Raw genomic sequence first — 27,664 nt, forward strand, 5'->3', positions numbered from 1 at the left:
TGAGAGAGAAACAGATATTTATGATTTTATTATATCAATTGAACATTCATCATGGAACATTTATGTTTTAAAATTATCCTTAGCATTTTATATATATTTAACATTAGAACTTGTTCTAAACGAGGAGAATCTATTGTTCTCTTCGTATTGTGGAAACTGTTTTTGGACTGGGAAAATCGTTGCAGGATTAGTTTCTTTTGTACAAAGGAGCTGCAGTTATGTATGATAGCCACAATGGCCATGCACATAACAGGGAACAAACTCCATCCCCACTTATCGCAAAGATGAAGAATGACTTGCAGCTATTATAGTTACAGAAATATTTATTTCAGAAGTAACCAAATCCCAGTCCATTGTTGTGGTTCTGTACACCATCCTGGCAGCAGAATCAGGCACCAAATGACTTATTAGAAGATCGACAGATTTCAGAATCTTTTAAGCTTTCCAGGACCAAACCCCTCCAAAAATCAAAATTAAACTCTCTCTTCAGAGGCCTGGAATGAACAGAAAACATTCGACAGCTAACATCCTGCATTGATATTGTGGCTTTAAATGTCTCAAAATGCTTCACAGAAGCATTAGCAATATTTAACACAACCTACATAGGGAAATATTAGGGTGGGTGATTAACAAACAGGATTTGATGACTTAAGTAGCACTGTTGAATTAGTTCAGGCTCATGCAAGGTGAACAGTGAGATGTCAGTCATAAGAGCACTGGAATAATGCTAGCTCAGCAACAACACCCACTTCCCATAAATAAGTTTTAAAAATGTCAAGGAGGTAGGAAAGGCACAGCTTAAAAGTTTCAACAGCAGCAAAGCTGATCCCTGGGCAGAGTCACTGAGGTGGAAGTTGGTTGCCTTGGTGATGATGTAGCTACGTATTCGGGCCTGCTCCCACTCCTAATTCATGTCACTAATCCATGTGGCAACAGAGTTGTGAATCGCCAACCTCAGGCAGTAGTTAGGGAAAGAAACAGAGTTGGTGATGAATACTTAGTTTCAGTGAAGTTCTGCTCATTCAGCACTGGATGTCATACAAGCAGTGAGAAATCAGAGTGTGTGAAGAGTGTTTTGAGAGAGTAGCTGGTGAGGTAGAAGCTAGATGTCAGTTGCGTATATATGGAAACTGACATTTCTTCAGACGATATCATTTGGGAGCAGCATGCAGGAGAAACTAGGTGGGTCAATTTTAGATCATTTAGCGGATTTCAAAAGTCAAGAGCTCAGCTACAGAAAGAAAAGCCCTGGAAGCAAAATTCAAAAACCGCATGCTTTTTCTGTCACACTTCCCTTCTCTAATAGTATTAATGGTCAGTCTACTGACCAAGAGCGCAGGTTTTGCAGCATTTCCAACACATGCAACAAAACACATCAAATTACTCTCTGGGATCAGAGCATCCACAAGACTTCTCATTGTTTTCTGAGCTGCACAGAAAAGAACTGGAAGCTGAGACAAAGCAGGTTAGTACCTCACAGTTTCAGAAATCCATTAAAGATGAAGATTTTGTCTTAGGCCTGTCATCCCATCCATTTATTAAACAGGAACATTGCTCGAAAGGACACAGACCAACTAAGACAAATCCACTAATCACCTACCAACGAAGCAAAGTTTTGTCACTAAGCCAAACAAAACGAACACATTTTAATCTTTATCATTTATGGATATTGTTCTTTTATGGAACTCAATGCATAAATGTGCTCAGTTTACAAAAATAAAAGAAGACATTCATTGAAAACTCAAGTGGCATAAAGACGTAAACAATGACGTAAATAAGGACTGAGGGACCGACATCTCATTTCTCTTCAGCTGCTTTCATTCCCAAAGATCATCTTGCTGTAGTATTTCTGCTGCTGTTCTTTCATACTGGTTTTGACTTTGGCTCTTTTCAGAGCCCCGTCCCTGGAGCAGAAATAAAAATTAATCTCATTTTCTGAGATTTATCAATTTATAAAGACAGGGCTTGGATTTACTGGAAACCTCTAGAGAATACACAAAATCAACAGTAACACTGGTGCCAGATATTCACCCTTGGATGAATTTTGATAATATCCAAACACATTCAAAACAGTAATCTTTTGTTAGCTTTAAGATTACAGGATTGCGTTTCCCATGTTTGGCAGAATTGTTAGGGAACTATTAATTGTGTCAGAGTGATCAGTAGGTTATTTAGTGTAGTACATTCATCTGTGTATTTTTTTTAACGTCCCTTGCTTCCACTGTAATTCTCTTCATCTTCCTCAACCTCTCAACCCTGCATTCCCATCCTCTCAATCTCTCCATCCCAGAGAGTGGCGGAAGCTCATTATTGTGCAAAAGTAATACACTCTGATACTGGAAATAAAAATATAAATAAAAAACTTTTAAAAACAAATAAAATAAAGTAACACTCAGCAGACCAAGTTGCACCTCTGGAGGGGAAAAAAAGGTCAATATTTCAGGTCAATAATGTGGAGGTGCCAATGTTGGACTGGGGTGGACAAGGTCAGAAATCACACGACACCAGGTTACAGTCCAACAGGTTTATTTGAAATCACAAGCGTTTGGAGCAGCATAAACCTGTTGGATTATAACCTGGTGTCGTGTGACATCTGACCATTTCAGGTGAATGGCCTGGCATTGAAGAAGTGAAACATTAGAAATGTAAGAGGTTTTGAGCAAATGGAAGAATTATTTTTTTTTGGGGGGGGGGGGGGAGGGACGGGGGTGGAGAAAGAGAGTTGGCAGTGAAAGATGAAAAAGGAAAGATCTATGATAACATTAGACTGCAAAGGTAATGGGAAAGTAAAGAGATGAAAAATGCTGTTGTTATGATGATTGTGGAGGAAATACTCAAGGTTTTCATAGACTAAAAACACTTTTAAAAAGGACACTGCTCACCTAAAATGGCTGCTCTGATCACCTGACAAGCTCAGACAACCTAAATGGAATACATGAAATGAGCTGCCTCAGAATTATCATGGGGCACGGAAACTCTAAGTTGTTATATCTCCCTTTCCAGTGACTTGATTGTCTTAAAATCAATCAGCCCCCAATTCTTAAAAGAGAAGTCTCCAAACAATCACTCCATTGCATTATCCATTTAAAATGATGACACAGATTAGTTACCAGGCAAGATCCATCAAGCCTCCCTGCTGAGCTATAGCAGCTTTGACTCGATTGGCAAACTGCACAGCATCTTCACCTTCCTGTAGAGTAAAGGGAGAGGCAAATGGTCACTCAGTCATCACTCAGTCCCTGAAGGGCAGATTGTGCAAGAGTCAGCCCTTCATGAAAAAATACATTGTCTCAACCAACACAATTCTACAAAAGGATTTTTAAAGCATTCATTTTCAGAATCTCAAGTTCACTATAGCACACACAGACCTCCTTTGGCATCGCTCACGCAATAACAATTGCAGCAACAGTTCTTCATAAGCCTTGTCCCTGACCCACAGGAATCAAAAGACCAGTTTGACACCAAGTTGCTGAATCTCCTCGTGAATGTCCAGACATCACCAAGGGATGTTCAGGATCTGTGCAGAACTGACATACTGACACTGCAATGCTGCACTGGTAAAGGGGCTAATCTGTCAGAGGAGATCAAAGACTTCTCTGTCTTTGTCAGTGATCTTAAAAAGGCAACAATCCATTACTATATGCTAGAATGTGTTATTTCTCCATAATTCTTCACCCCTTGCCAATCTTTATTCCTCAACAAACAAGTTATCGTCTGATCATGATCATCTTGCTGTTCTGAAACTTTGCTGGGAATACATTGGCTACTGTTTATCTCAGATTTCAGCAACGGCTACACTGCAGGAGGAACATCATTAGCTGAGGGGCTTTGGGATATCCCGAGGTGGGAAAAGATTCTATGCAAATACAAGTCTTTCTTTCTTTCTTCTTACATTGCCTCTTGGTTGTTTATGGATGGTCAATCCAGCGTGGACTTAAGAGACATGGCGTCATAGAGTCATACAGCACGGAAACAGACCCTTCGGTACAACCAGTTCATGCCAAACATAATCCCAAACCAAACTAGTCCCACTGCCTGCTCCTGGCCCACAATCCGTCAAACCTTTCCTATTCAATGTACTTATCCAAATGTCTTTTAGGTGAGGCCTCTTCTGGAATACTGTATCCAGTTCTGGTCACCCAGTTGTAGGAAAGATATTATTAAGCTGGTGAGGGTTCAGAAGCAATTTACCAGGATGTTGCCAGGTATGAAAGGTTTGATGTATAAAGGTTGGATAGGCTGGGATTTCTTTCTCTGGAGCATGGGAGATTGAGAGGCGGCTCCATTTGACAAGCACAACTTCTGCCTAAAGTTCACATTAAACCCACTAATACCTCTGCGCCTTCTTGAAAAACCACAAAATGCTCAACCATGACTATCCTTTATATTTCAGTATTTTTGGTTTTGACATTGGCAATGATCTCTGTTGAATTTATGCCCTTCCTGTTTGTTGAAACTTCCTCCATACAGCTGTTTCCTCTTTTGTAAGTTTAATTTCCCAGCAATGAACAATTCTTAATGCCCTCTCAGAACAGTCCATATTTCCCAGATCTGGGGAGGTGCTGCACAAACGCTTCCTGACTACATTTATAAAACTTACCTGTCTCCAACTTATTCTTATACAGCTCTCTGTGGAATTCTTCAATACCTTTGGTCATTTTCAATCTTTTAAAACCTAAATTTGGTGTCATCAACTACTTTTTCCTTCCATGGCTTCTTTTCTTTTAGTCTCTCTATTTTGGTGTCATCTGCAGTCCAAACCCAGATTATTTAATTCATAATCTTAATTTTCCAATTAAATTTGGTGCAAAATTTGGCAAAACTGAAGTCAAAAGTAACTCCGTTCAAACTGAAGTGAGTGCTTCAGCAGCTGGCACTGGAGTGAATGCCTTCAGAGTGCAAGTTGCTCCAGGGACAGGGATAAAGGGAAATGAATCCCACAAAACTACAATACTGCCGTTTCAGTGGACTGAAATCACTACTGTGATGAAATCAGACTTAAAAAGAGAAATCAATGACCTGTTCATCAATTATCCAGTTACTGCAATTTAAAATGAGTTGGTAATTTTGAGATTCTGAGAAATCACACATGCGGTGGGCAGATGGGCTTGTTCGAATGTTGAGAATAGAGACATGATTAGGGGTTCATTATTGAGAAATTTGTTCTGCTGCACTTGCTTTGGGATTCTTCATTAGGGATAATGTAAAGGGAACTTTATTGAGAATCTATCCCATCCTGTATTTGTCTTGGAGTGTTCCTTCTGTAAAAGGGAACTTCATTCTATATATAGCCCATGCCCATCCTAAGGATGGTTTGTTGGACTATCTTGTCAAAAAACTTTCACGAATGTGCAAAGGAAAACTCAATTCCTTACAATATGGACCCTTGCTGTGCCATAAAGAATGAGGGCTGCATTAGGAATACTCCATATTACTTGGCACTGGAGTCACATGGGAGTCAACAAAATCAAACAAGCTGCTTTCCTCCCCAAAAAGGGCATAATAGAACAATTTGAGTTTTTATGATGATCCAGCAGCTGTTGAGGTCAGATTTCATCAAGCCACAAATTACTAGAATTTTTCAGTTCACTTTGACCATTTGTCCTGAGGAAATTTGACCTCTTTGCCTCAGGCTGTTAATCAGTATCACTGCAATTGGCTTATGAGGGGGCTGCAGCACTGGGAGCCTAAACGTTACAAGAACATTGCAAACACCATTTGTGATTTTCATACAGCAGCTCATGTTTGGGCTCCTCTAAAATTATATTGGAACAAGCGTGAACAGTGTTTGACATACTGAGCATTCAGGGTAATGGTAGAGATTACTACATTGTTACATCCATCCCACACAAGCAAAAGTAGGTCCATACTGTTTTTGCTGTAAACATGGTCTGCTGCTGATGGAACACCATTTCAAGGTTACGTTCTTAATACATAAACATCTACAATATATTTGCAAGTCATGCATTCCCTTTACTTTCATGCTTCTATCAAATATTCCTAAATCCACAAGCACAAAGGAACTGGCCTGTATAAATATGCCACACTGCAAGTTGATCCTCCGACCAAGAGTGGCATTGTTGCTCCGCAGGTTGATTTTCTCAGCTGGTACTGCACAGAAACTTTTACCCTCTACATCACAGCCTGCTCTATTTCACAACTTCCCAAGTTACGAGTTTTCCTACCGAACTGAAAACAATAGTCTTCCATAAACGAGCCCAGGATGTGAATACCTAATAGAAAGTGAATTACCCCTGAATCAATTACTTCCTGCCCTCTAGCCTTGTAGAACTCGAAGGTCCACTTAGCCTCAACTGCCCAACGATAAAGTCACATGAATTCAGTTCACAACAAATAAATCAGTTACCTGTCTGGTCATTGGGGGCAAGTACCAAACGTTGCAGACTATGGCCCAGCTGGTCATCATCTGAAGCAGGTAGGACACCATTCCATATTTACTGCTGTTCCAAAATGCATCACCAAACTGAGGATCATACTGCAACAAAAACAATAATGTAAGCTCACTAAATGTCTGTTACTCTAGTCACCACGCTAAGGGAGCAACTGCTGCAAGTAAAAATATTAGCTTTTTTAAGAAACCAAAATCTTACAACTAGCCTGTTTTCACAAAAGCAGCCTTATTTTTTCTTCAGGCAAAAAGGTACTGAATTCTTACACTGAAACCCAAGAGGAAGCAAAATTAACTGTATCCAAATGCCTTGGAAACAGAACACACAATTCTGTCAATATCAATAACTGCAACTTTGAGAAAGCAACATTCCCTCATGAAGGATCTTCACATGGTAAAAGAGGAGAAACTGCTTCCACTGGGAGAGGTGTCTGTAACTTTTTTCTTTACACAGAGTGTGGTTGGTGTGTGGAATGAACTTCCAGAGGAAGTAGTGGATGAGGGTACAATTACAATATTTAAAAGATATTTGAATAAGTACATGAATAAGAAATGTATGGACGGATATGGGTCACGTGCAGGCAGGTGGGACTAGTTTAGTTTGGGATTATGGTCAGCGTGAACTGGTTAGACCGAAGGGGGAGTTTCCGTGCTGCATGAGTCTATGACTCTATAATTAGAAGACACAGACTAAAGGTAGTACAAAAAGAGCTGAGATGAGATGAGGAGAATTATTTTTCTTAAATGCAAAGAGTTATTATCATCTGAAAACAGAACTTCTAAAAAGGAATAGGACTTGAAGGGAGCCAAAGCAGTTTCCTGCAACTGATTCTTGTGCCCGAAGGAATTGCAGGGCTGAGACTTTCTACAGGTACTCTTTGATCAATTTGAACCTGTGACATAATTAGACAGCTGAACATCGAGAAGAAAAAGCTATTTTCTTAAAAATTGGAAACATGATAACAGTCAAACTCAAGATGATCTTCAATCATTTACCTTGATTGCAACAGGATATATTGTTCCTCCTATTTCAAAACTTCCCTTCTTAAACATCATAACAGAGGTATTATTTATGCAGGTACCTGGAAAGCAAGTTTCATAGTCAAGAGTCAGTTTGCAAATGTATACCCAAAGGGAAATCTAGTTTGTAAGAGATTCCACTGCCAAATCAACCAAGATAACATCTATAGTAACATGAAGCTCAGGTCAACATCCAGTGTTATTATTTTAGGTTTTACTCCATTTGCTACAGTATGAACATTACCCATGAAAAGGAACGAAAGGTAATATTTGAATGTAAAACACCTCTATTACTTAAGAATCTTTATTTGTAAAATTAGTGTCACACGACCTTAGGCAAAAGTGTAAATCAACTGACATGAACTGTTGGCTATGTAAAGACCAAATGACCAGGAACATTTCTAGAGGCCAGATGTCAATCAAGTCTCAGAAGAAAATCATTGAATCCTGGAGAGCATTTTAATTTCTAAAATGTACACGCACCTTTACTCTGGAAAATACAGTACCAAAATATGCGTACAGACATATGAATTGAGAGCAAGAATAGGCCATTCAGCCTCACGAGACTGCTCTGCTATTCACTAAGACCTCGGTTGATATAACTGTGGATTCTCGCCTCCTCCAACAACCTTTGACCCTTGTCAGTCAAGTATCTATCTACCTCTCCTCAAAAATATTCAAAATCCCTGCTTCCCCACTCTCAGGAAGATAGTTCCAAGGACTCTCAACTTGTGGAAAAATATTCCCCCGATTTTCACCTTTAAGTAGGAGGCTCTTTACTTTAATACTCTGTCCCCTAGTCACACAAGGGGAGACATCCTTGACACCCTGTCAGGTTCCCTCAGGATCTTATGTGTTTCAATAAAATCAGCTTTCACTCTTCTAAGCTTCAATGGATATAGACTCAGATTGCCCAACCATTCCATATCAGGTATCAGTCACACAAATTTTCTCCAAACTGCTTCTAATGCATTTACATCATTTCTAAAATAAGGAGACCAAATAGTACACAGAGTGCCCCAGAATTTCAATAACGATATACAGGGGAGGGAGAAAAGATTACACTTAGAGCTTGGGCTAAATTATGGGGCAGTTTTAATATGACAGTTCATTCAAAGTGATTTCTTTTGCCCTCTTATAGGCTTTCAAGTAACACAAGAATGAAATTTACTGCTCCTTACATTGTTCTTACCTTCAGGAAATATTAAAATTGGTAATTTTGTCTTGTCTGCAATATGATCACTTAGTCTGTGAACAGAAGAGGAGACTAATCACAGGGGAGAAGGCACAATATTCCTTTTCCTTTGACAGCTATAATGGTTCTGTAATCTTTGTTCTATTCATTAAACAACTGGCCAGTTATTTATACATGTTAAAAACCTGAAACCTCAAACCGTAGGCTACTCCAACTCACCATGCTCATCCACTATCCTCACCATGAAGGCTCTCCCCCCAAAGATTTTTTTGAGGGTGGTAACATCAAATTGTGATTCATTGATTTTTGACATGCAAGGGTATTGGAGAACACATAACCAAGGCAAGTAGATGGGAGTTAAATTGGAGGTTCCACAATAACGTAAGGAATGGCAGAACAGATTCGAAGAGCTGAATCGCATACTCGTGCAGCGATGTTCCACTCTTCCAAGTGAATGTCTGTTATGCAAGACAGTTAGGTTCTGAATCTGTGTTAATTACCATGTCTGGAAAACAAACATTCAGTTTTATCTCCAACAAGCATCAATGTGGCTAAATGAGGATTAGCAAAACAGTTTTGATCAGAAGTTGACTATTTGCTTCCGACAGAAAGAAAAGCAGACATTTTAAAATGTCTCATCGACAGTTTGCCTTTCCATCAGACAGCACAGAAACAATGTTTGTTCACATTATACACGTTGCCAGCCATGCACTTTCCAACTTCACAGCAACCACTCCCATCGTCCTATCCGATCGAAAGGTCATCATGCAACTTCCCACTCATTGAGTCTCTGAGAAAGGGGCAACAACACCCACATTACTATCTTGGAGCACACATCAAAGAAAGATGTTTTTCCTGTATCGGACAAATCTAAGGTACTGTGGACATTGGCAAACCGAAATTAAAGCCAAAAATACTGGAAATACTCAGCAGGTCAGTCAGCATCTGTTTGCAGATAGAGTTAACATTTCAGTTCTGATAAAAAGGTCATCAACCTGAAAACTTAACTCAGATTTTCTCTTCAGAGATGCTGCTGACATACTGAGCATCTCCTGCATTTTCTGTCTTTTATAGATAGCATCGCCCAGGAGGCCAAAGCAGTTTGCAGCCTGGGTAATATTTCTGAAGTGCATCATATTATTACTCAGCAAGCTCCTACAAATGCCACAGTCCAGTAAATAACAAGGTGAGAATGACTGTTTAAGTGATGTTGTTTGAGGGACTCTTTGGCTAGCATTGGAATGGCTCAGCAGAAAATATTTACAAGGACGTTACCAGGGTTGGAGGGATTGAGCTATAGGGAGAGGCTGAATAGGATGGGGCTATTTTCCCTGCAGCATCGGAGGCTGAGGGGTGACCTTATAGACGTTTATAAAATCATGAGGGGAATGGATACGGTGAATTGCCAAAGTCTTTTTCCCAGGATAGGGGAGTTCAAAACTAGAGGGCATAGGTTTAAGGTGAAAGACGAATGATTTAAAAGGGATCCAAGGGGCAACATTTTCATACAAAGTGATGCAAGTACGGAATGAGCTGCAGAGGAAGTGGTGGAGGTAGGAACCATTACAACATTTAAAAGGAATCTGGATGAGTACATGAATAGGAAGGGTTTTGAGGGATATGGGCCAAATGGTACTAGATTCATTTAGGAGATCTGGTCGGCACGGAAGAGTTGGACCAAAAAGGTCTTTTTCCATGCTGCACAATTCTATGACTCTCTCTCTCTCAGTATTACAGTAGGATTATCGGCCTCAATGATCCCAGCCCTGGATTGGGCAGTGAAGCACAATCTTTCACCTCAGAGGTGAGAGTGCTCCCACTGAACTGCAGCTGTCAATCCAAATGACAAACTTACTAAAGTAGTGGAGAAGAAACAACATTGTGGTTGCAGCCTCTATTTTTGAGCAGTGCATTCAAAACTTTGTTGGGACAATGAAAAAGTAAGCACAATGATAAGTTGACAATTACCAGACTGATAACCATTGGTAGCCCAATCTTCCTCCACTTTAACTCCTGCAATCAGGGACAGGAAAATCTGAACGAATGCAAGTTCACGATTGCCGCATGTAACAGTCACTGTGTCTAACCTTTTTATAACGAGGTGGCGATCTTTCATTTCAGATCGTTCAAACCAGACATGTGGACAAGCCTTCACCATTGACCTCTGAATGATTCCCATCAGCCCACCTTGGACCTGTCCAATCTGTTCAGAAATGGACCAATTAATTTTATTGCAGCTGATTTCTTTCCCCTCCCCCACATCACCACATTAATTATTTTCTTTCAATGTATTAATGAAGCACATTTTTGTTTTAAATCAATACCTACCACAGGTTTTGCCTACGCTTTCAAACTCTTGGACATTTCATTAAAATTGCCAACACGTCATCAGACTAGTGCTCACTAATTAACAAAACTCATAGCAATTCTAAAGCAAGAATACAAATATTGAAGAAGTATTATGCCAAGCTTTTTCTTGGCATAATATTTTGACAGGGTTGGATTGAATGGCCAAGCCATGTCTGCAAGGAGGAAACAGCAACAGGTAACTGTGGTTATTATGTGAGCTGCAAAACATTTGTTTTCAATGTTTCTCAGTGTATGTGGCATTCTCAGATTGAAAGGTTCAAACTAAACAAAAAAATCTAGAAGCAGATGACTCATTGACTAGCATGCCCATATTTTCTCAAATAAATTTGCAGGATATACATCAGTATGGATAGTGGTGGAAGGGTGTAGAAGTTTAAATTAGTTGGCCAGCACAGTCTATCCAACTGGTTGAAAACAAATAATCATCAATCCACTCTACTAACTGGAACTCAGAGTATCATACAGCCCCTTCCACTGTACTGAACAATCACAGATGATCAGGATCACATGGCTTCTGACACAAACACAGTTATTAATAATAAAACGGGACGGTCTCCACCTGAACTGATCTGGAACCAGTGTTCTAGTGAAAAGGATAAATAGGGTGGTCACTAGGACTTTAAACTAGTGAGTTGGGGGGGGGGAAGGGAAAGGGAAAACGACAGGGAGTATGATGGTAAATAAAAAGGTAAGCAGCAGGTTAGCATGTGTGCAGGAGGGTTTAAGTTCAAGGCAGACTATGAAAGAAGCAAAAAGGAAGGATAACTCAGGAGATATTATTAGAGATGTTGGAAATCATGAGAGTAAGAAAGCTAGCATAAAGGCACTTTACCTGAATGCTCGTAGCATTCGTAACAAGGTTGATGAGTTAATGGCACAAATCATCGCGAACGAATATGATTTGGTAGCCATTACGGAGACATGGTTACAGGATGGTCACGACTGGGAGTTAAATATCCAAGGGTACCAGACTATTCGGAAGGACAGACAGGAAGGTAAGGGAGGTAGTGTAGCTCTGATATTCAAGGATGACATCAGGGCGGTGCTGAGAGATGATATAGGTTCTATGGAGAATGAGGTTGAATCCATTTGGATGGAAATTAGAAATTCTAAGAGGAAAAAGTCACTGATAAGTGTAGTCTATAGGTCACCAAATAATAACATCACATTGGGGCGAGCAATAGACAAAGAAATAACTAATGTCTGCAAAAATGGTATGGCAATTATCATTGGGGATTTTAATCTACATGTAGATTGGTCGAACCAGCTCGGTCAGGGTAGCCTTGAGGAGGAGTTCGTTGAGTGTATCCGTGATAGTTTTCTTGAACAGTATGTAATGGAACCGACGAGGGAGCAAGCTATCCGAGATCTGGTCCTGTGTAACGAGACAGGAATAATTAATGACCTCATAGTTAGGGATCCTCTTGGAAGGAGTGATCACAGTATGGTTGAATTTAGAATACAGATGGAGAGTGTGAAGATAAAATCCAATACCAGTGTCCTGTGCTTGAACAAGGGGAACTACAATAGAATGAAGGAGGACTTGGCTGGAAACAAAGATTTTATGGTGGGACAGTTGACGAGCAGTGGAAGACTTTCAAAGCAATTTTTCAAAGTGCTCAGCAAAAGTATATTCCAGTGAAAAGGACGGACTGTAAGAAAAGGGGTAATCTGCCATGGGTGTCTAAAGAAATAAGGGAGGCTATCAAATTGAAAGAGAAGGCATACAAAGTGGCCAAAAACAGCATGAAACTAGAAGATTGGGAAAACTTTAAAGGTCAACAGAAAGCCACAAAAAGAACTATAAAGAAAAGTAAGATAGAACATGAGAAAAAACTAGCACAGAATATTAAGACAGATAGCAAAAGTTTCTATAAATATATATAAACGAAAAAGAGTGGCTCAAGTAAACGTTGGCCCTTTAGAGCATGAGAAGGGGAATTTAGTTATGGGGTATGATGAAATGGCTGAGGCATTGAACAGGTATTTTGTATCGGTCTTCACAGTGGAGGACACTAATAACATGCCAGTAATTAACAAAGAGATGAAGGTAGGTGAAGACCTGGAAACAATCATAATTACGGAAGAGATAGTGTTGGGCAAGCTAATGGAACTAAGGATTGATAAGTCTCCTGGCCCTGATGGAATGCATCTCAGGGTACTAAAAGAGATGGCGGGAGAAATAGCAGGTGCACTGGCAGTAATTTTCCAAAATTCGCTGGACTCTGGGGCAGTCCCAGCAGATTGGAAAACAGCAAATGTGACGCCACTGTTTAAAAAGGGAAGTAGACAAAAGATGGGGAATTATAGACCGGTTAGCTTAACCTCTGTAATGGGGAAGATGCTCGAGTCTATTATCAAGGAAGAAATAGCAAGGCATCTTGATAGAAATTGTCCCGTTGGGCAGACGCAGCATGGGTTCGTGAAGGGCAGGTCATGCTTGACAAATCTTTTGGAATTCTATGAAGACATTACGAGCGAGGTGGACAACGGGGACCCAGTGGATGTGGTGTACCTAGATTTCCAAAAGGCCTTCGACAAGGTGCCGCACAAGAGGCTTCTGCATAAGATAAGGATGCATGGCGTTAAGGGTAAAGTATTAGCATGGACAGAGGATTGGTTGACTAACAGGAAGCAAAGAGTGGGGATAAATGAGTGCTATTCTAGCTGGCAGTCAGTGACTAGTGGTGTGCCTCAGGGATCGGTGTTGGGACCGCAATTATTTACAATTTATATAGATGATTTGGAGTTGGGGACCATGTGTAGGGTGTCAAAGTTTGCAGATGACACTAAGATGAGTGGCAGAGCAAAGTGTGCAGAGGACTGTGAAACTTTGCAGAGGAACATACATACATTGAGTGAGTGGGCAAAGGTCTGGCAGATGGAATACAATGTAAATAAATGTGAAGTCATACATTTTGGTAGGATTAATAGTAAAAAGGATTATTACTTGAATGGTAAAACGTTGCAGCATGCTGCTATGCAGAGGGACCTGGGTGTCCTTGTGCATGAATCACAGAAGGTAGGTCTGCAGGTACAACAAGTAATTAGGAAGGTAAATGGAATTTTGTCCTTCATTGCTAAAGGGATTGAGATTAAAAGCAGAGAGGTTATGTTGCAGCTCTACAAGGTGCTGGTGAGGCCACACCTGGAGTACTGTGTGCAGTTTTGGTCTCCTTACTTGAGAAAGGATGTACTGGCACTGGAGGGGGTGCAGAGGAGGTTCACTAGGTTGATTCCAGAGTCAAGGGGGTTGGCTTATGAGGAGAGACTGAGTAGATTGGAATTATATTCATTGGAATTCAGAAGATTGAGGGGGGATCTTATAGAAACATATAAAATTATGAAGGGAATAGATAAGATAGAAGTAGAGAGGATGTTTCCACTGGCAGGTGAAGCTAGGACAAGAGGGCATAGCCTCAAGATTAGAGGGAGCAGCTTTAGGACTGAATTGAGAAGGAACTTCTTCACCCAGAGGGTTATTAATCTATGGAATTCCTTGCCCAGTGTAGTAGTTGACGCTACTTCAGTAAACGTTTTTAAAAAAAGGTAGATAATTTTTTGAACAATAAAGGAATTAAGGGATACAGTGAGAATGCAGGTAAGCGGATCTGAGTCCACAAAAAGATCAGCCATGATCTTACTGAATGGCGGAGCAGGCTCGAAGGGCCGGACGGCCTACTCCTGCTCCTAGTTCTTATGTTCTAACCAAAAATACTGCAGTTGCTGTAAATAAAACCAGTTCTGAAGAAGTCACATTGGACTTGAAATGTATTTTGTACTGGGTAGTTACTAGGCTCCAGTCAGAACTAAAGAACATATGAAATCAATACTTGCTGCAACCCAACAGAGACGCTGTATTCCGAGGTTGTGCACTCTAAGAACCCTATACAAGTTTAAACAAACCCACAAACTTGGCTGATGACCCACCAATGTTCCTGTGACTCATTGTTTAAAAGGGATGCTGTTTAAACACAAAATACACCAACTAGAATACATAGCAAAATGTTAACACTGTTTCTCTCTCCAGAGACGCTGGCATAGCTGCCGAGTTTCTCCAGCACTTTGTTTTATTCCATGCAATCATTAAACGGAGCATATAATCGAGGACATGTTCCTGAAGCAGGGGTATTATTTGCTCTGGATTGTTGCCAAGACAAGGACAATATGTTGACTCCATCATTAACTCCGTATGCTCCTCTTTACTTAAACTTACTTTGTTCAAATCTGTTATTGCACATTTTTGAGCTAGAAATATGTAGCATTTCTGCTTCAGGGCCAGTTGGCTAGACAACTGGTTTGTGACGCAGAGTGATGCCTACAGCATGGGTTCAATTCCTGCACCAGCTGAGGTTACCATGAAGGACTCTCCTTTGCAAATGTTTGCTTCGCCTGAGGCCTGGTAACCCTCAGGTTAAACCACCATCAGTTGTCTGTTTCTAACAAGAGTGCAGCTCAATGGTCCCATAAGATTATGGTGATTGCAGATGTTAATTGGAGATTCTAGAACTAGGGAACATAGCCTGAGAATTAGGGCCAGAGATATTAGAAAGCCCCTCTACACACAAAGGGTCGTAGATGTTTTGAACTGTCTTCCACAAACGGCATTGGATGCTGGATCAGTCGTTAATTTTAAATCTGAGACAGATAAATTTTTGTTCAGCAAAAGGTATTAAGGGATATGGGCCAAACGCAGGGATATGGAGTTAAGCCACAGATCAGCCAAGATTTCATTGAATGATAGAACAGACTTGAGGGGCTGAATAGTCTAATCCTGTTCCTATGTTTTATTGAAATTGCTTCACTCAAATTATTGCATAAATCTAATTTTGGGAGAAAATCAACCCTTAATTAACTGGAGAAGATTTCAGGACCTCCCTTTCTTTTGTATGAGGAATAATAGTTGTTAATGAAGAAGATCAAAGCTATCTAGAGAAAAGACCAGATAATAGCCATGGGAGGAGAGGGAGAGAAGAGGGTTGGAAAGAGGAGAAAAAGATAAAAATAGATATAAGAAAGAGAGTAGAAAGGAGTAAACAAGAAAACCTGCAACAGAGAAATGGGGACAAATCCATTACCATTAAAAGGTAAGTTGTCTTAGTAGCCCATAGCAGGGAACTAAAATAGTTCAAACACTTGTTCATCAGTGTAAGGCTTCCTAATATGCATATTTCCTTGTTATTTGTATATAGAAATAGACATTGTAAAACAGTTTAACATGACATTCCTCTCACCATTGCGTAGCCTCCATCATTGGCTAATATGACGACATCTATTGGTGACGTGTGGTTTGCTACACAAATGCCTCCTCGCTTTGGTTTGTTTTCCCTGCAATTTCAAAGTATTAGTCAAAAGTTGCCCAATATCAAGAGTCAACAATCCCTTTAACCTTTATTACCTTAATTTATTCTACATCAATGTGAAAGGTACCCATGCCCTATATTAAACCAAAACACAAAGACTACATTGTTATCACTTGTGATTCTGGCCCAATCTAGACAATACCAATCTTTGAAGACCATCTCCAATCAGGAGAATTAGATTAAACTTTGTTTAGAGCCAGCCCCATCCAGACTGAGACTGCCCTTTGTGCTGCAGTCCAATTCTTTCCTCATGAAGGGAGGTAAACAACCTGCCAGCCATATACCATCCAGGGAGAGAGCGGCACCTAGTTATAGCTGGTGCAAATAAGCACCCGCCTGTGGTGTTCATGCATACTCTCATTAACATTTACATAGGACGTACACCACAGAAACAAGTCACCAAGACCAACCGGCTCATGTCCGCATTTATGCCCCACTCAAATCTCCGTCCATCTTTGCTATCTAACTCAATCAGCATATCCCTCTATTCCCTTCTCCCACATATGCTTATCTAGCCTCCCCCTAAATGTACCTATGCATCTGTGATGCTGGGAATCTCAAGAGGCAGCCAAGATGAATTATTCACTCAGCATTTCTGGCTGAAGATTGTGGAAAATGTTTTTGCACTGCCCATTATCGAGGATGGGGATATTTGTGGAGTTTGCTCCTCCATTGAGTTGTCAGTCACCATTCATGGCTGAAATGTGGCAGGACTGCAGGTCTTGGATTCTGATCCAATGACCCACGGAATTGTTTAACTCTATAATGTGCTGCTTCAGCATGCATGTGGTCCTGTGTTGCAGTTTCACCAGGTTAACACTTCATTTTTAGGTATGCTTGGTGCTGCTCCGGTCATGCCTTCCTGCACTTTTTATTGAAGCTGGGTTGGATCATCTAGTTTGACAACAGTGGTAGAGTTAGGGATATGCTGGGCTTTGAGGTTGTAGATGATGTTACAGTATAATTCTGCTGTTGCTAAGGCTTACGATCTCTCATTGATCCTAGTCTTGATCTGAAAGATCTGTTTGAAAATCTATCCTATTTCGTACGTTAGTGCCACCATACAACACAACAGAACGTATCTCAGCGTGAAGACATGACTTTGTTTGTTGCTTAACTAGTCTGAGGTAGCTCTCCCAATTTTGTCACCAGCCTCTCCAGTAAGGAGGGCTTTGCACAGCCAACAGGTTTGAGTTTGCCATTCTTGTTTCCTGTATCTAGATCGATGTCAGGTGGTCCACCAGGCCTCATTCCTTTTTTGAAACTTGTTAGTGGTGCTAGACCACTGCAGAGGGCATATAAGAGTTATTCACATTACTGTGGGTGTGGGGTCACATGTAGGCTGGACCAGCCTAAAGATGGCAGATTTCAGCCCTTAAAAGGACATTAGTGAACCAGATTAGTTTTTATGACGATGATTACATGGTCATCATTAGACTACAATTCCAGATTTAGTTGAATGCAAATTTCACTAACAGCCATGGTGGGATTTTAATCCGTTCCCCAGAACATTACTTCGATTTCTGGATTTCTAATCCAATGGTAACACTATTCTACTGCCTCCCTGGTCTGTCCCAAGTTGCAAAGTAAATCAAATTAAACCATGAGAGTTAAACAATGGGGCATAGCATTAACTCGGAGCTGATTTCTGAAGAGCTGCAGACAGATACACAAAAGTATACAGACTATTGTTCACAGTGAGCAATGGAGGAAAGAAACTTGAATCATTCTAAGGAGCTGCTGGATTTGGTGATGGGGGGTGGGGATGGTGGTTGCTGGGAGAAAATGTGTTGATGTGACTGATGGTTCAAATCACGTGAATGAGCAGAGATTGGGCAAGATTTTCTCTCCAATCCTTGCTCATCAGGTGGTGACAGTTTGCAAAAGAATATCGTAAACCAAAACCATACCAAAATTGTCACAGAACGGCTAGCTCCATCCAGTAAACTTGACCATCCTGCACTCCAGACGTCACTGATCTTTTTTTTGGGAGGCAATGCAGTGCTGTATGAATATAGTCACCTCCACACATGCCACAGACAGAAGTAGTGCTCTAAACACAGACTTGAATCTAAGTACCATTTAAAGAGCAGACATGTTCTCCATGGACCAGTGCAGCGTACTTCATGCCAAGTTCAATTCAACTTCTCCCACCTTTTTTCTAGTTGAATTGGGAGTTTGGGCAAATTGGCTCAAGTGGAAGAGCCAGTCACAGTTGGAATGAAATTTTGACCTTCAAAGATCCACCAACTCTTCAAAATAATTAAAATGGAATGAAGGCCAGAGAAAGCCCACACATTTCAGAATGTACAGCACTTGCTTCGGAGCAGGCTTGAACAGTTTAATCAGGATAAAATAAAATGGGCTGTTGTTTCTTGTGAGATTAAATTAAAGAAAGGCTCACTAAGAATTTAGCGGACTGTCTAGGAAAACAAAGAAACTATTCAGAATCTGTTAAATTGAAATGAGCCGATCTGAAGCCGAGCCAACTGACAAAGGAGCAAGACACATGCACGCTAAGGTGAGGGAATGAAGGGGTGGGGGAAGAGGTGGAGGCGAGCACGAGAGAGCGCGCGAGAGAGAGAGAGCGCGCGCGAGCGAAGAGGGTGGAGAGAGAGAGAGAGAGAATGAAGGGAGGAGAGAGAGAAGCGTGGGGGGGCGGGGGGGGGGAGGGAAGAAGGGGGGGGGGGGGAGAAGCGAAGAGGCGGGGGGGTGGAGAAGCGAAGAGGCAGGGGGTAAAAGAGAGAGACACACCTGTACAGTGCAACTTGCACACACAGCCCCATCTTTGGAATGTTTAGCAATGCAACTGAATTCGTGTTCCCCTAAAGCAACTTGCTGGTATTAACAGACTTTGGCAATTTCTGTTCCAATTCCACTCTCAGCTCTCTTCAAAAGAAATGTATTTTTTAAGTGAAGTCCATTCATTCAATATTTATAGCAGCAGTTAGATCGGTTTCCCTACACAGTCAGGCAGTGAAAATACAAGAAGAAATTATAGAGAAATGAAACTTCGTTCAGACCCTGCACACCAGGATGAGTACTTATCAGTTTAGGAAATAGGTTAAAAATACAAATAAATGTTTCAATCAGCTCATTTCCCAAAATCAAATCAATTATAATGGGGATAAAAAAAGCTTTCTAAATCCTAAAGGAAAATGGTATTGCAGTCTAAAATAGTACCAGGTTCACATCATTACCTTCTACTGGTATTGATACCAGTGCTTCTGCTCCCAGTTCTGATGTGTCAAAAATAGGGTGACTAAACAGGGGGAAAATCAGGACACCCTGAACTAATTAATGCTTCTTCACACACATACAAACGTATCTTTTCAGCTCCTCAGGTGCAGCATTTCTTCCGTCTGTACCCTTGTACAAACTGAAACAAGTCAACTGTGTCCATCAACTGGTGATTTTTCTTCTTTGCAAAGTTGATTCCCCACTTTGTCTTGCAGATATTTGGCCAATCAGACACACAGTCTTCCTGCCACATACTTTCTCCCCACCTTACCTCAAAGTTACCCAGAAATGCAAATGTCATGGTACGGGGCAAAATGACAGACCAAGGATGCAAGCAGGAAGTTAAATTCAGTTCAAACTCATTACAGTCCTGCAGAACAACAGGAAAGCTGAATCAAAGGACATTTGAACAATTTTGGGAAAAATTGTCAGGACCCAATGAGATGCAATCATAATTCAGGACTGTCTTAGCAAAACAAGGATATCTAATCGACCTAGTCTGAGATCATTTTGTTATATACTGGCACAGACACAGGTAATATATACTGGCACAGACTCGATTGGCCAACTGGTCTTTTCCAATGCTGTAGACCTTTATGACTCTATTTCACAGGTATGTTTCACCCACAAGTATGCACAGAAAGACCAGAAGGTCAGCAAGCCAAAAACTTAACGCTACATTAAAGATAAGCGCCAGGGGCCATGAGTCAGTTTATTGATTGGCAGCCAAGTTAAATGTCACATTGTGTTCCTCAGAGTAATTTTTCCTCAACGTTTGCTCCCCAAGATTGTCTGGAGCCTGGTAGTGACGGGGGATGCTGGAAAAGAAGTACAAGATTTAAGGTCAAGTTTTCAAATTAGAAAATGGCAGAGAAGGTAGATCACTCGAGATGAAAAGTAGTATTTAAAAATGTGAACAAGTCAAAAATGGGGCAGAAGTGAAAGGAAAGAATAATTTAAAAGCAAAGTTACCAGTGTCCTCACAGACTGCTCTCTCATTAGAGAGAAATGACTGGTGGTGGTTTAACTTGAGGATCACTGCGCCTCAAGCAAAAGGAGAGGTTGAGAAGTAGAATCGTTCATGGTAACCTCAGGTAGTGTGAAAACTGAATTCCTGATGCTGGTGTTACTCTTCATTGCAAACTAATGTCTTTTAAGGAAGGAAATCTGCCATCCTTACCTGGTCTGGCCTACACGTGACTCCAGACCCAGCATGATGTGGTTGATTTTTCACTGCCTTTTATGCAAAGAGGGATGGGAAATAAACACTGGCCTAGTTAATGCTGCCAACATCTTCCCATGAAGAAATCAACAAAAAAAAGTCAGTATATATTAACTGCATTAATTTATGGAAAAGTCAGCACCTTCCCAAATTCAGACTGAAATGTTTATATCTTTTGTTTTGCGGAGATGAGAACTGTTCACAGTATTCTAAGAATAATCTAAGTACTTCTCCATAGGAACAGGAATAGGTCATTCAGCTCCCCAAAACCAGTCCACCATTAAATTACATCATGGCTGATCTGTGACCTAACTCCATATAACTTGGCCACACATCCTTCAATACTTTTGCTTCGCAAAAATTTATCTTATATTTAAAATTAACAACTGAGTTTAACATCACTGCTTCTCAATTTGACCCCTCTAGAAATAAGCCTCAGTGTTTGTTTGCTTCTTTAAAGGCTATATGAATCTGTGCCGCTAGTTTTCATAATCTCTGCCTCCTAAGGAACTCATTTTCTTAAGTGTATGTAGCTTCCTGTACTTTCTATCATAGTGAACCTCACATGTACTTGTACATGCACACAGCCAGTGACAGTACATTCACTCCCCAGATGTTCATTGTGAGTGCTTTCTTGAAATATACTTCAAATGATCACTGTCAGCTTGTTACACCACAATCTCTGGTCATCCCACGTTGCAGTTCAACACAACGTCACTCTGAAGTACATACATAACTATTATTTATCAATTAATCCAATGCACATTTGTCAATATTATGCTGTGAGTAACACATCACTGCTAGTGATCTGAACACTTCCATCCCACAGGATGGAACAATTCCTGATGGTCAAAGTGCAAATTAGGAAATCCTACTTCAGCGCTTGCTGAATTTTCTGATAAAATTATGTGGGCATTTTAGATCAATGTAACAATCAAGCATTCTCAGATCTGATAGTTTCCTAACATCTAATGTACGAACTGTCTCCTACAGTATGGCAGAAACCCAAAGCATCCTTTCCTATGTCAAAAAAAGCGAAGAGACTTGCATTTATATAGTGCTCTTCATAACCACCTGGCTTCTCAATGGGCTTCACAGCCAATAAAGTACGTTTTTGAAGTGTAGGCACTGTTGCAATAATCAGGAGGACAGCCAATTTGTTATTCATTTGAATTTGCTGTGTGTGCAATGTGTTAATGACCACATAAACTTTAAAATGTTAATTGAGGGATAAATATCAAAATACCAGGAAAAACTCACTTATTCTTCTTCCAAGTAGGATAGTGGAATTTTAGAGCCATCTAAACTGATAAATGGGTCCTCAGTTTCATACCTCTTCTAAACAAATGCACCACATTGACCACCTGCCACTTTGATGCCAAATGTTTTGAAATAGGGGTGTTTCAGAGCTCTGGTGTTATGTCCTTCAGGGACTCACATGGCCAAAATCATGTCCATGTGAGTCCATTATGCTACTGGAGGGAAACCATTCTTCCACATGTGAATGGCAGGTCCCAAAGGCTAAAAGAACAGCAAATCAAAAAAGAGCGAAGGACTGCAGGTGCTGGAAATCAGAAACACAAACAGAAATTGCTGAAAAAAACCTCAGTGGATCTGGCAGTATCTGTGGAGAGAAAGCAGAGTTAATGCTTCAGGTCCAGTGAGCCTTCTTCAGAAGTCAGCCTGCCAGACCAGCTGAGGTTTTCCAGCAATTTCTATTTGTGTTAAAAGAACATTGTGTGCTAACTCATTGCATCACCCATCCCAAACAAACAAGCAGTCTATTTGCAACAGGAGGAGTCCATGACTTTACTCTCTGTAAAGCAAAACAATCTTAAATAGAATTACTCCTACGGTCCTCACATTAATTAAATAGGACATCACACCTTTGCATTTTGCCAGTTGGCCCTTTTTCACTCAAATGAAACTGCCATGTTTTTCTAAATGAGCCTTTTTAAAAATAAACATTTACATGAACTTTTGATTATTGCGGACTTACTTGTTGTGATAATGGATCGTTGCAGACAGTCCTCTTGCACATATTCTATAGCACATCAAGTGTACAAGCTCACTGAGCCACATCTTCACACTGAGGAGAAAAGATATAGAGTCTTCAAGTGACCTACAATCTCTCATATCGGTGAAGCTTGTCACCTGAGCAAAGGAGTTGCAATAGTTCAAGAACAGTAACCACTACATCTTCATGGCTCGACCAGTGTAGCTGGTGGCATGGTGATAATGTCACCTACCTAATGATCCAGAACCTTAGGTCAACATTCTGGGGACATGGGTTTCGATCCCACTATAGCAGATGGTGGAATTTGAATTCAATAATAAAAAAAAAAATCTGGATTTAAAAACAAAAAGGGAGTAATAACAACCATGTAACCATGACCGATTGACATACAAATCCATCTGAGATGAGGAGAAATTTCTTCAGCCAGACGGTGGTGAATCTGTGGAACTCATTATCACAGAAGGCTGTGGAGGCTAAGTCATTGAGTGTAGACAGAGATAGATAAGTTAGTGATAGGCAGGAGAATGGGGTTGAGACATAGCTCTGCCATGATTGTAAGGCAGATCAGACCTGATGGGCTGAATGGCCCAATTCAGCTCCTATATCTTATGGTCTACTAATACACTTTAGGAAAGGAATTTTGCCATCCTTACCTTGTTTAGCTTCTATGTGATTCCAGACCTACAGCAATGTGATTCACTCTTTGCTGCAATGTAACTTGTATGCTTCTAAGGCTTTTTGATCTGTACATCCTTTCCTTGCTGAGATCTGCCTGTACCACTCGTAAACATAGCTTTTCAATGTATTTTGGTACGTGTGACAATAAAATCAATCGATCATAGATGATAAAGGTAGCCTAAATAGCACGGGTGATTTGGTGATAGGGAGAAAAGTAATGCTCAGTTACGCTTAAGAGCATTTTGGATATAAAAAGAATAAATTGCGGCCTAGCTAGTGCAACCCACATCTCGTTACCTAATTTTTTAGAAATCTCTTACAAGAATGACTCAGATCAGAGATTACCAATCACTGACAATATATATGATGCTATTTGTTTCAAAGGCACAATGGATCAGGTGCAACAAACAGTTATCATAAAGGTTCCAAATAAACACAAATAACTTCCCAGAAGTGCTTGGGAAGTAAGGGTCTATGGGAAGGAGAAATTAAAGATGATTAGAATTGGGGTAAAAAAGTAGTGCTGGGGAATTAATGGGACTGAAAGCAGGTAAATTCCAGGGCCTGATAATCTACATCCCAGAATACTAATGCATTAGTTGTCATCTCCCAAAATTCCATAGATTCTGAAACAGTCATGGCAGATTGGAGAGTAGCAAATCTAACCCCATTATATAAAAAAAGGAGGTAGAGAAAAGCAAGGAAGTACAAATTGCCTAACATCAGTAGTAGGGAAAATACTGGAGTTTATTATGGATGATCTGATGCCAGGACACTTAGAAAACACAAATGGTATTGTAACATGGATGAAAGGTAAATCATGCTTGACAAATCTACTGGAGTTTATTTTGAGGATGTAACTAACAGAACAGATGAGGGAGAACCAGTGGATGTAACAGATTTGGATTTTGAGAAAGCTTTGGTAAAATCCCACATAAGAGGTTATTGTGCAACATGAAATCATGTGAGATATTGGTAAGACTGAGAACTGGTTGGCAGACAGGAAACAGATTAGGAATAAATGAGTGTTTTTCACAGTGGAAGGTGGTGACAAATGGGGTGTTGTAGGCCCTAGCTATCACAATACATATAACAATTTGAATGAGGAATGAAATGTAGTATTTCCAAGTTTGCTGACAGCACAAAACTAGGTTAAAAAAGTGACAGAGATGAGGAAGATGCAAAGAGCCTTCAGGGCAATTTAGACAAGTCGAGCAGGCAAATGCATTGCATATGCAGGATAATGTCAATAAATGTGAAGTTGACCACATCAGTAGGAAGAACAGATTGGTAAGACATTATCTAAATGGTGGAAGATCATACATCAACATTTCTCAAAGGAATCTAACAGTCCTTGCGCGACAGTCACTGAAAGCATGCATGCAGATCCAGTAAGACATTAGGAAGGCAAAATGGTACATTGGTCTTCATTGCAATCAGGTTTGAGTACAAGGGCAAAGAAGTCATACTGCAATTGTACAGGGCTTTGTGAGCTGGAGAATTCTGTTCAGTTTTCATTTCCTTACCTAAAAGGAAACTTGCATACACGGAATGCTATGAAGCTTTATCAGAGTGATTCCTAGGATGACAGGATTGTCATGAGGAGATATTGGGTTAAAAGGACCTGTATTTACTGGAATTTGGAAGAATGAGAGGGGATCTCATTGAAATATTCAAAATGCTGACAGGGCTGAGCAGACTGAATTCAGGTGGCTCCTCTTTCTTTTAACTGTCTCTGTCTCTCAGACTGAGGAATTTTAATGCGCTTCCTCCAACCCAAAAACTTAAAAAAAAAACACAGGAGATTGTGACTAAGGTATGGAGAACGCTTCATTAAAACCCACAGCGCAGGCTCCACCAAGACTATGATGCGTTTAATCATTAGCAGTTGGACCAAACTTGCTGCAAGGCTTCCATCTACAATAGGTTTTTGTTGAATTAAAACAATGGCGGTATAGATAATATCTAACCCATCCCTGTATTCCAAGATAGATGGGAAGGTAAAGCAGAGGGATGAGCATAAAGGATGAGTGGGAGATTTCTCTTCCCTGATCATGATCAGTGATCCCTGCTGAAGTGCCACAAGTGGACTACACTCCTCCTTACCTGCTGTTTGGAAGCTGTCCTACTAAGGTGGTCCCAATCACCAGCCAGCTAATGCCAATCAGACCCAAAGTTATCCTGCGAGAGAGAACAGGTTAGGAGGTCTTGTTAAAATGTGTCACAGAACAGAAACCACCTGTAATATACAGGACTGAATTCACTCATTGCATGACAGAGTAAAAAAAATCACAACAAAAGTATTGAAAAATAGACTAATACTTCTTGCTAATGATCAGTGGATAAATATGTTCCTTGCAGAGGTCTGGATTTCAACACTTTTTGACTACAGCTACACGTAGGTTGAGGGCAGTGTCTGTTTGGCAAGTGGCGTGAATTGGCAGGACCAGGACATACGGCCTGCTCTGCACTGCTTTGAAACAGCAAAACTCATAAGCAGTGTTTAACCTGCGTAAAGCATCACTGATACTAAAAGCACAAAGGATTAGTTTCACTGAGTACGGTTAAACATGAAGGCTGTGAGAAGCCCACTTGTTGCAATGCTACTTTAGATTGTACAGTTTCAGTGGTTTAAATGATGCTGGTGACAGCCCTGCATCTCTTACAATGCTGGTTTATGCAACACAATGCTGGGCATTATCTGGCGAAGCTCAGGAGCCCCAGTCTGGCCTGGCACACTCTGCCACATTTGCTGCAGAGGAAGAAAGTGGGCTTAGAAAGGGTAGGATTCACTGGCCACTGTGCTCTCTCTGGGCCCACTTCTCATTCGCTCAGCTTTTCATTTGCCCACACTACTTCCAACACCTTTCCAAATAGTCAGCCTCTAGAGGTCACAGCCAACAATGAGCGAGGAGTCAGTGTCAATGTCCGCCACCTTCATATCACATTTACAGGTGTCCTTGTAGTGGAGGGATTGATGGCAGGAGGTTATGACCCAGTAGTCAGTTCACCATACAGAAGGACTTTGGATATATGACCGCATTCAAATGATGAGTTTGACTGTGCCAGGACAGATATTGTTGGCTTAGTAATGAGTGTATGCTGGTGAAATTAGCACACAAAGTTGTCTAGGATTTGGTAAGTTTGTCCTGACAAGAGTTGCCAAAGATATGTTGGAGACAGTCAAGATAAAACAGTTCAATCTTTTCTCCTGCTGTGTCCAGAATTCCCAAATGTAAACAAAAACAAAGTTGCTGGAAAAGCTCAGCAGGTCTGGCAGCATCTATGATGTAAAAAAAAAAAGAGTTAACGTTTCGGGTCCAGTGACCCTTCCTCAGAATGTAAAGCAGTGCAGGGGACAAATGCTTCATAGATTCTTAGTTTGATATTCTTAATCGTGTTCTTCAATGCTCTCTTACTTTTTTAATTCATTCATGGGATAATGGCATCGCTGATGAGACCAGCATTTATTGCCCATCCCCAATTGCCCAGAGGGAAGTTAAGAGTTAGCTACATTGCTGTGGATCTGGAGTCACTTGTAGGCCAGATCAGGTAAGGGTGGCAGTTTCCTTCCCTAAAGGACATTCGATAGGTTTTTCCTGACAATCGGCAACGGTTTCATGGTCATTTTGGTGACTGCCCAAAACCTGATGAACTTTACCATGTTGCTGTATTTCTAGATCACAAACGTTTACATTCAAATCCTGTTCTCTCTGGAGAATGATGTAAAATATTATCATACAAAAATCTTGGAATACCCCACCATCAAAGGGCATTTTTTGTTGTTGAATTGTATGCAGAAACTGCCAAAGTACAAAACCTGTGGAGTCGTGTTTAAGTTGTGTACTCACCGCAGGGGCAGAAGGACTCCATATCGAATCCCAACTCCCAAAGCCCAAAGGATAGTCAGACGAACACTGATGTGCTGAAAGTTCCTGTTTGTCCTTGTTAACAGATTCCACAAGACCAACTCCTCAGAGCTAAATCGAGTGGTCACTTCATCTTCAACAACAGCTTCAAATCCCTTTTTTGAGAAGTAGATCACATCAGACAGGTTAAAGTCACCTTCACAAAGAAGCCTGTTTCTATTCGAATAGCATCTCAATTCGGTCATCTCTTCTTCCAGTGACACTTTATCACGCTTCTCGAT

At 40.6% G+C, this 27,664-nt stretch overlaps 2 protein-coding genes across 2 annotated transcripts in view; one reads left to right on the top strand and one right to left on the bottom strand.

Annotated features, from left to right (window-relative positions):
- LOC109918329 overlaps nt 1–27,664 on the top strand; it is an 859,583-nt gene that overhangs the window by 802,892 nt on the left and 29,027 nt on the right. The gene's annotated exons all lie outside the window — the stretch shown is intronic.
- On the bottom strand, nt 1–27,664 carry gpat3 (glycerol-3-phosphate acyltransferase 3). Its single transcript, XM_048602134.1, has 10 exons — nt 27,366–27,664; nt 25,621–25,695; nt 22,819–22,908; nt 16,229–16,322; nt 10,712–10,827; nt 8,622–8,677; nt 7,406–7,491; nt 6,368–6,496; nt 3,111–3,190; nt 1–1,904 (listed from the first exon to the last, which is right to left on the bottom strand). Exons 1-10 carry the CDS (start codon nt 27,626–27,628, stop codon nt 1,808–1,810), a joined length of 1,086 nt encoding a protein of 361 aa, XP_048458091.1. The 5' UTR covers nt 27,629–27,664; the 3' UTR covers nt 1–1,807.

This window comes from Rhincodon typus, chromosome 1 (assembly GCF_021869965.1).
Source record: "Rhincodon typus isolate 14 chromosome 1, sRhiTyp1.1, whole genome shotgun sequence".
NCBI classification, from domain to species: domain Eukaryota; kingdom Metazoa; phylum Chordata; class Chondrichthyes; order Orectolobiformes; family Rhincodontidae; genus Rhincodon; species Rhincodon typus.

What these genes read in the sequence shown, in the direction of transcription:
- gpat3 (XM_048602134.1), bottom strand. Translation starts at nt 27,628, where the DNA reads ATGACCGAATTGAGATGCTATTCGAATAGAAACAGGCTTCTTTGTGAA. An exon ending in ATGATGGAGGCTACGCAATG is followed by an intron (nt 10,828 to 16,228) that starts GTGAGAGGAATG and finishes ATTTCTGAACAG; the next exon opens with ATTGGACAGGTCCAAGGTGG. An exon ending in GGCTTGATGGATCTTGCCTG is followed by an intron (nt 1,905 to 3,110) that starts GTAACTAATCTG and finishes TTTCTGCTCCAG; the next exon opens with GGACGGGGCTCTGAAAAGAG.